Source organism: Varanus komodoensis, unplaced genomic scaffold, assembly GCF_004798865.1.
Source record: "Varanus komodoensis strain SLA01 unplaced genomic scaffold, ASM479886v1 scaffold29_1, whole genome shotgun sequence".
In the NCBI taxonomy this organism is placed as follows: domain Eukaryota; kingdom Metazoa; phylum Chordata; class Lepidosauria; order Squamata; family Varanidae; genus Varanus; species Varanus komodoensis.
Window position 1 is genome coordinate 6,217,102 of NW_025335759.1, and position 9,492 is coordinate 6,226,593.

The 9,492-nt window shown below is 46.6% G+C and overlaps 1 protein-coding gene across 1 annotated transcript; it reads right to left on the reverse strand.

Moving 5' to 3' along the window:
• Nucleotides 1-603: 603 nt before the first annotated feature.
• Nucleotides 604-4,227, reverse strand: ID3 (inhibitor of DNA binding 3, HLH protein). Its single transcript, XM_044435319.1, has 3 exons — nucleotides 3,693-4,227; nucleotides 2,081-2,148; nucleotides 604-1,386 (listed from the first exon to the last, which is right to left on the reverse strand). Exons 1-2 carry the CDS (start codon nucleotides 4,011-4,013, stop codon nucleotides 2,092-2,094), a joined length of 378 nt encoding a protein of 125 aa, XP_044291254.1. The 5' UTR covers nucleotides 4,014-4,227; the 3' UTR covers nucleotides 604-1,386; nucleotides 2,081-2,091.
• Between the last annotated feature and the right edge of the window lie 5,265 nt (nucleotides 4,228-9,492).

The window sequence follows — 9,492 nt, forward strand, 5'->3', positions numbered from 1 at the left end:
TCCAGAATTTTGTGTTCCTGTTTCTAGGTATTTGTAGTATGCAAGAGTCATTTCACTATTCTGCCTTCTTCCTTTCTGAAGAATGCTTTGCTTACTAAGCCAACCCTTTTACTTCTTGAATTCCTTATTTGAACACTGCAGCTCAAGAGCCATTCTAAGAAACTGCAGTTGTTCCAAGATTGAGGTTGATGATTCGTGGGGTTTACATTTAAAAGGATCCCTTTTTGTAGAAAATAACTGAACTAGGATCACTGTACCATACAAATACAGCGGTGCTTAAAACTTATTGTAAGACTTCTTTGACCTGTAAACTCAGCAGGACTGCTCTGCAGAGAAGATCAGAGATGTTCATGCAAGTGGCTAAAGACCCATTCCAGGTATGAAAAACTGGAATGGAATCCCTGGACTAGATCATCCTTCCTCAGCCTACAAACTTTCAGCTGTTTACAACTATAACTCCCATCATCCCCAGACATCCACTTTTAAGGATGATAGGAAGCTGCTGTACAATGGTGAGTGAGTTTCTAAGAGAAGCTATGTCATGGAATGGAAGGAAAATTGAAGAGTTATTCCACCCACCCAAAAAAGTCCCCAAGAAATTAAAAAAAAAAAACAGTGTAAATTTATTACATAAGAAACTTTTATAAAAAGTTTTTTTACAAAGCAAGTACAGTTAATGGATGCAGAAATTAACCTTCCTGCCAAAAAAAAAGTACACATTATCTCTATTATAGAGTTCAACAATAAAAACCATGAGGCAAACTAGCCCCAAGACTGTTCAGTTTCCATAACTCTTAAAAGCACCTTCTAACCCTCCCAAAATTGATGTTAAAAAACTATAATCCAAAATATACACACAGGCTGCATTATCTGTCAAAGTTTGCCATGCCCTTTCTTTTTAAAAGAGCAAAGCACGGATCTGTCCTGCACTGTCCTAAAACTGCCATCATGGAAGGGATGCTGTTGTCATTTCTCGGAGATCCGACCAGCAACAGCGCGCAGTTAAGTGCGGATCTGATGGCTCAGAGCACCTTTTTGTTCTTAAATTCTTTAACCCTTCCCACCATCCGATGAAAAAGGGGGTTCTTTTGTTGCATTCTGAGTTTTTTTCTGTCCTGCAGTTTGGTTTTCAGGCAGATGGAAAATAAAACACAAAGGAGAAGTAACAAAATGTTATTCGAAGTCCCAGTCAAGGCGGGTGAAAATTGCCTTGTACAGCCTAGCTCCACAGACAGAGTTTATCTGGAAGATAAAGGCAGCTACCCCCTCCATGGCTGAGTACATGGGGGTTAAACATCTGATCCTTTCTCCAGTCAAGGTCTTTTTCTTCTATCTTCTCTCTCTTTTACTGGAGAGAACGAAGTGTCAGGATCTCACACCTGCAGTCTGAATAGGGAAGGGGGGATGGGAGAGGCGAGAAACATGTCAGTTACAGCAACATCAGAAGCAGGTCTGCAGACATCCTGGCGCCAGAGAGGAACCTTCTATTTACCTCCAGCTGATAAGGAATCGGGAGCCAACACTCAAGGCTGGAGGTTTAACTAATTGGCACCGAAAATCCCAAGGAAGGCAGGGTGGAGTTGGGGGGTTTTGCTGGGCCTGCTACAAGAGGGAGGGAGCTGGACCCTCCTGCTTCTAACTCTCTGCAGATGGATCTAAAATTACAGATTCTGAAAGGGGGGAGGATACACAACTGTTTAGTGGTGTCTTCCTGACTAAAAAAGGGGGGGAGGGAGAGAGCCGAGTGCCTCTTGATTCACTGATTTCAACAGGGCTGTTTAAGCAGCTGCAGAGACTTAAAGCTATTAAAAGAATGACATTGTAAAAATAATGACTCCATTTACAGGCAAAAGGCAAAGAGGCATCTGAGGCTGTATTGGCAGCAGAGACAAGGGGCTGCAAGCCACATTCTCTTACAGGGGTGGGGAGAGGAATAGGGCTACTCTGGAGCAACATGAGGTTGCAGGCCACAATTTCTCAACAGATGGTAGGGGGTTATGTTCATTTTTTTAAAGATTGCAAAGAAATCTTTCTGGCTAAGGTTTGGGGCAGAGAGACTGGGTTAGAAAAACAGCTGTACCTGTTAAGATATTAGTGGCAAAGGTTTCTCTCATCCTTTGAGCAGAGTTCTGATGCAAGGTCTGCCGTCTGCAGAAAGGGGGGGGGGGGGAGAAAAAATAAGGAGATCTTGAGTTCCTGATATATGATATGATATTTAGTGACAAAGAAGCAGGTAAGAGATTTGTTTTTCAGGATAGCTGCATGGATTCAAGCCATCCTCTTGTACATTTAAGCAAGAATAAGCCCCACTGGAATCAGTGGGCCTACTATTTGAAAAATAAATAGAATGCATGTTCCCAGAGGCCTCTCTACCCAGTAAGCAAGGGTTGCAGGCTGAAGGGAACTTAGCTCCCCAGGACAGCGTTCCTTGGAGTGCACCATGGAATATGGAATCTTTCCTACTAGTAATATACTATACATGGTTTACCCAGAAGTAAGTCCATTTAGTTCATAAGGACAAACTCCCATCTATCTAACTTTACAGTAAGTCTCATTTGCCTGAATGCTCCTTACTTCTGAATAGACCTGTATTGGATTAAACTCCGATTCAATTTACTGGGAAGAAAACCCTCATAAAATTGCCTGAAGCTTCCATGTAGTAAATTAACTATACTCTTCAATGAGATTTTTAAAAAGTCCTTTTAATAAGGCGCATTCCATTGTGTTTATGGTTATTTTTATAGCCTGTCTTTTTCCCTCAAAAGCCGAGGCTGCTTGCAGTCTTCCTTCTCTCCTCTTTATGCCCACAACAACCCTGTAAGGTAGGGCAGGCTGTGAATCAGTGACTGATCCGAGTTCCAGGCTGCCCCCCGCCCCCGTGTGTGTGTCTGTGTGTGTATATGCGCGCTTTGGATCTTAACCAAGCTTTCCTATGCTGACCCCCTCATCTGATTTAAAACGGCTAAGATCGCTCCATAACTTAAATAGACGGTGGGTCCCTGTCCGGCCTTAGCGGGAAAGCAAATATATTCCAAGACGATCAGCTTCCCACACTGAAGCCCCAAATCATGTCCCACTGAAGACGCACAGCGCGATCTTCCCGCCTTACTGCAATGCTAACTTTAAGGTGAATTTTCAGTTCAGCGGCTCTCGGTCCGCGGCAAGCGCCTTCCGGATCGCGGCGACTCCCGACGGACTGTCCGGCGGCCCGCAGGAATCCGGGCGCCTCCGAGCCCTGCCCCTTCCAGCCCGGCGTGGGTCAGGCTTATTCGGAGCTGTGTGCCCCGGCGCGGGCGGCGAGCCAGCCCGCCCGCCCGCCGCGGCCACCGCACCCTCGCGACCATCACGCTGCTGCCGTCGAGGAAAAACGAAGCCAGACTCGGCGGCGCGGGCGTTGCTCAAGGCGAGGGGCCACAAAGACGGCGAGCAATGCAGCGGCAGCCCGCGGCCCCCTCGGCGTCTCGCCCTCCAGCGAACCCTCCTCCGTGCCAAGGGGGCTCGGCGGTCCCGCTGGCGCCCGCTCGGACGACCTGAGCCCGCGCCGTGGCGGCGCGCGGGCGCGGCAGCATCGTCCGTCCGTCCGTCCGTCCGTCCATCAGCCAGCCAGCCACCCACGCCGCTGCCGCCCTCCCTCTCTCCCTCCCACGCGCTCGCTCGCTCGCTCGCCCACCCACCCGAGACGGCCGGCTTACTTTGAAAGAGAGCAGCGACGCCTCCGCCGCCTCCTGGCCCTTCTTCGCCTGCTCCTCCAGCACGATCTGCAGGTCGAAGATGTAGTCTATGACGTGCTGCAAGATCTCCACTTGGCTCACTTTGGAGCCTTGCGGGATGCCCGGCACCAGCTCCCGCAGCTTGGAGTAGCAGTCGTTCATGTCGTAGAGGAGGTTCATGGGCTCCTCCAAAGCCGGGCTCTTGTTACTGCTCCCCCGGGCGATGGCGAGGCTCTGGTCCGACAGGCAGCACACGGCTTCGTAGCAGCTCCTGACGGATCTCACCGGGCTGATGGCTTTCATGTCTGCAAAACGCGGCTGCGACCGAGCACGCCGGTGCTTGCAAAATGCAAAGCGAGAGGGGCCAGCGACAGACAAAAGCGATTTTCTGAGAGGCAGCGGCGAAGCCGAGAAGGGGAAGCGGCAACAGAAGCGCCTCGCTCTGGGTGGCTCTCTATTGTGCGCGCGAACACGGCCGGGCTCTTTCTCTCGCAGAGAAGCCACGACTGTCACCGCCTCCTGAATTTATAGAGCGGGGCGAGCGCGCGCGCCTGGCCACGCCCCGTTATGCAAATAGGCCGCCGGGTTCCCTCCCGCGCCTCTCTCTCCGATGACAGCGAAAATGTTAGAATGGAACGTTTACAAGATGGTTAAACAGCGAAACAGGTTTCTATTGGCTTCGCCTGACACCAAATAGCAGAGGACATCAAAGGAATGAGGAAGCTCTGATTACAAAGGGGGCGGGGCTTCACTATCAAACGAAGCTTCCCTTTCCCTACTCCTTCATACGGTTCCATTAAACCGAGTTAAGTTCATACTGGTGTTCTTCCTTGTCTTTTTCCATTTTAATCTTGAATGAGTTAGGCAGGGGATGAGAGAGCTCGTGGGTAGAAAACACTGACACAAATAAGATTGCGACTAGAGCTTTTCTTTTTTCGCCCTGGCTTTAAACGTTCGGAAGCTATAAATCCCCCATCATGACGGAGAAATTTCCCAAGGTTTTAGATTTTTTTCCTTCCCCCTCCAAGGTTGGGGGAGGAAATCTTGTATGGAGTTAGTGCCGCCTTATTCCTCAATTTGCTACTCATATGACCTCCAGACTTTCTGGCGTCAGGAATTATCTTGTGACCAAGTTTAAAAAAAAAATTGCGGGAAAGCGAAGGTTAATGATGGAGAAAACAGATTTGGGCCAGCAAATACTGGTAGTGGAAACATACATTTGTGCCTGCATATGACTGGGGTGAGGGTGAGAATGACATACAATGCATCCTTTATTTCATAAGCAAGTAAATAAGCAAAAGAAAGAAATTAATGGGAATTTTAAGGGCTGCGAAAGAATGTTCTCCCTGAAAAGACACAGAAGTCCAAGGCAAACTCAAAAATGACCTGGTGGCTCAAAACAAGGTATAGAAGATGGAAGAATTTGGGCCGCTCTGGATCCTTTGCACATAGAAAAATAAAAGCAGTGTTGTCTAGTTGTTAGAGTGATGGGCTGGGTCTCAGGAGAGCCGGGTTCTAGCCCTTGCTGGGCCATGAAGCTCACAGGATGACTCTGTCCAAGTTATTCCCTCACCCGATCTACTTCATGTGGTTGTTGTGAACATGAGAGAGAGGAGAAGGAAGACAACTATGCAAGCCAACTTGGGTACCTTACAAGAGGTTAAAAGGTGGGATATAAATGTACTTATTTATTTATTTAAAAATTTCTATGCCGCCCCATTCGCCGAAGCCTCGGGGCGGCTTACAAAACATCAGTTAAAATATAAAACACTAAAAATATAAAACACATTAACATTATAAAATAAGTCGCCCTGGCCGAAGAATTAAGCAAATAATATTAGCAATTAAAATGACGTTTGAATAAAAAGGTCTTTGCCTGGTGCCGAAAAACAAATAACGACAGCGCCAGGCGGACCTCTCTGGGGAGCGCATTCCATAGATTGGGCGCCACTGTAGAGAAAGCCCTCCTCCGAGTCCCCACCCTCCTAATGTCCTTCACGGAGGGTTCCCGGAGAAGGGCCTCTCCCGCAGATCTCATGAATGGAATAGTAGTGCACATGGCTGGGAACATATATATAGTTAGTCGTATGACTATAAGCAAGTTAGTTTTATGAAGTTCCCACCCCCTGAAATCAATGAGACTTGGATTGTGACTAACTCAAGTTAGGCCCCCTGTGAGAATTTTAATTCAGAAGGAAACTGGACAGCCATCTGAGTGGGGTGGTATAAGTGGGTGTCCTGAAACCCGATGGCCTTCATGTCCCCTTCCAACTCTGCTATTCTGTGATTCACCATCAAGCCAGACTGGGTTAAAATAGGAATCTCTCACTGAACTAAGTGGGGAATACAGCCCAGTCCTATACATTTACTTAGCAGTATGCCCCACAGACAAATGGCACTTATAGAATCACAGAATAGTAGAACTGGAAGGGGGTTTTAAGGCCATCGAGTCCCACTCCCTGCTCAGTGCAGGGCTCCAAATTAAAGCATCCCTGATAGGTGGCTGTCCAATGGCCTCTTGAATGCCTCCAGTGTGGGAGAACCCAGCACCCTCCCTAAATAATGTCATACTGTTCTAACATTTGGGGAGTTTTTCCTGATGTCCAGCTGGAATCTGGCTTCCTGTAACTTAAGCCCATTGTTCTGTGTTCTGCACTCTGGGATTACTGAGAAGAGATTCTAGTGCTCTCCAGAATGGCAGCCTTTCAAGTATTTGGAACATGCTATCATATCTCCCCTCAATCTTATCTTCTCAAGGCTAAACATACAGGGCTCTTCCACGCTTTCCTCATAGGGCTTTGTTTCCAGTCCCCTGATCATTCCCTGCAGCCAACTATGGATCCACCTGATAGTGATTCAGTAGGGCCCGTGTTTAGCTAGTTTGCTGACCAGAATGTCTGGGGCACTTTGTCAAAAGCTTTGCTGAAATCAAGATAGAGTATGTCCACAACATTCCCACAGTCCACAAGGAGGTTATCCAATCAAAAAAGGAGATCAGATTAGTCCAGCAAGACTTATTCTTGATCAATCTGTGCTGGCTTCTGTTAATTACGCCATTGTCTTCATGGTGCTTACAGACAGACTTCTATATTATCTGCTCCAGAATTTTCTCAGGGAATTTTTCCAAGTAAGGCTGCATTGGATTGCAGCAACTTTAAAAATGTGCCAATTTGGTTGGGTCACGTTCCGGGTACTTGAAATGGGTTGTTAGGCCCAGGATGTATGTGAGGGCAGCAGAATCGTTTTTCCAAATGGGTCTGCCCCCTTCGTGAATAAAGCCGTGTTTCTGCTCCAAAGGCTATGGGAACAGGTAGACAGGGGTGCCAAAGCTTCTTTTGAACTACCTTCTACAGCTCTCCTCCCCCAATCGTCCTTATTTATTTCTCACCTTCTAGCCAGGAGCCAGGGCGCAAGCAATTGAACCTGGGTTCGGAAGTCCAGAGGAGGGCAGCTTCTATGGCAAGCCCTTTATCATGGGGGTGGGTGGTGCAGAATGAGCATAAAGTGGAAGCAATCTAGCTGGCTGGGGCATGCTGGGAGTTACAGGCTCTTCTTTGTCTAACCTTGCAGAAGAATAATTTTAGACCATGCTTGAGGATGTTGAAGTACTGTGTTTCCCTGTGTCTATATGGGTGGCCCAGTCAGAAGCAATATTAGAACAGAACAGGTATGGCTTTGCACAGTGAACAGTTTCTGGCCCAAGTCCTAGTCTGATTAGGCAGAGAAAATGTGCAGTTTGATTAACAGTGTGATGCATGACTCCCTACGTAATATGCTCACCTGTTGGAGTGGGGAGGGGGTTCCTATGCAGGGGCAGGACTAACCAATGGGTTGGTAATGATCCATCCAGCAGTAGGAGGAAGAACCCAACATGATAATAAACCAAGGATATGGGGTGCCTATGCTGCTGCTAAGATTTGGAGGCATAGAGCAGAGTGCATAGGATAGTTCCCTTCAGAGGTGTTGAACTGCAACTCCCATAAGTCCCAGGAGCACCACCACTGGTTAAAGGCATAGTCCCGTTTTGAGGAAGACAGTTGGAGAAACCTGGGATGGAAGATACTGACACATGAGCCCAGGACAGGCAAGAATGAGCTGGCCAGATGTGTAGGACACCAGGGCTACTGCACTTTTAATTCCTGGGTCCAAGAGGGAATCGCAACTGGTGTAGGAGCCCTGTCTTCTTTTGCATCTGGCCACCATAAGTCATAGTCCCGAAAGCAGAGGTCCCCAGGCTTTTTGGATCTGTGCACACATTTGCGATTTGGAGAAATTGCTATGGGCACCATCAGAAATGGTCTTATCGGTGCATCACTGCTTGGGTCTTTATCCACTGGATTAATAGCTCTTGGGCTGCATCTTACTCAGGAAAAGAACAATTTCTTTCATGTCTATTGGACACAGCAGCATCTGTTTAATACAGCATTGTCTGATTCAGCTAATTGCTGATGGTGCAGTTCTTTCAAAGATATATTTTGCTTCTTTTGGGGAGGAGGTTGTTGCACAAATACATTTTCTATTGGAAAAATCTTTAATATTCACTGATCTACATGATGTTTAGGTAATTTACCTGCTTCCTGGAAATTGACAAATGGAAAGGGAAATGGATTCTCAACACCCTTGTGACAGCTCAAAGAGTGAGACTGCAACACTGGAAGGTTCAGTACTCATCTCCTACAATGCAATGGACTTAGGACCTTACTATGTTTCCCATATATGAATGGGTTGCATAGAAACACCCCCTTCTGATTGGATGCTTTGATATTTTAATTTTGTTGAAGCTATGTATAATTGCTAAAAAGTTGTATGCATTTCAGACAAATTCATGTACACATATTTGAAAGTGGTGGGGATTAACAACAATTAATTAAAATGGAGGTCCATGAAGGACATGTGGGTGGTCAGTGGCAAGATCCACAGGCACTTCATTAAGCACCCCTAGTCCAGAGGATGTTTTTCAGTAATGCACACACGTGCCATCCCACCATGAGTAGCCAAAATATAAAACAGGAATTCAGAAATATAAATAGGTTAGACAAACAGAGAAACCTAAGGAAGCCAGATGACAGCAAGCTTTTCATGATGGCCAAGGCTTTGCACAGGGTGGACAAAAGAGAAAGGATGTGTGGACACTGCATGGAGAGGTCTCCTAAGCAGCTACTCAGCCTGCCTAGCTTTGCTTCATGGATCTTCAAACCATACCTGGGCTTCTTCCAGGGGACAGAATCGGAATCAAGGTCTTGAAGAAAAACTCCTGGACTAAGAATGGCAGGCAGGGGTTGATCATCACCCCTTGGCCACATATCCAGGGGCCCTATTTTATCCCCCCCCCCCCCACACACACAAATATATATTCACATACAACCACATGCTTCTGGCTTTATGTGAAAACAGGGCAGATCTAAATAGAAATATAATTTGAGTCCCCAAATTCAGAAAAAGAAGTATACAAGGAATGAAAAAAGGACTGTGCTTATTGTCCCAAATCCACATTTCTATTTATTAGTGCTTTGACTTATTTGGCAGTGAAATGAAAATAGGGTTGCAATCCTATCCTTATTTTGAGACTGAGTCCCATTGAATTCAATGGGGCCCACTTCTGTCTAGACATATCCAGAATTACAATCCATGATGTTCAAATAGGTTTGCCTATCATATTATCTGTGGCAGCATCCATATATGCCATTTGCCTGGCTGAGAAATGCTGGGGATTCTAGGCCTTTTTTCTGTCTAAACTTGTCTAGGATTTGACTGTAGTTGTTTGCTGTTTGTCAAATCCAGA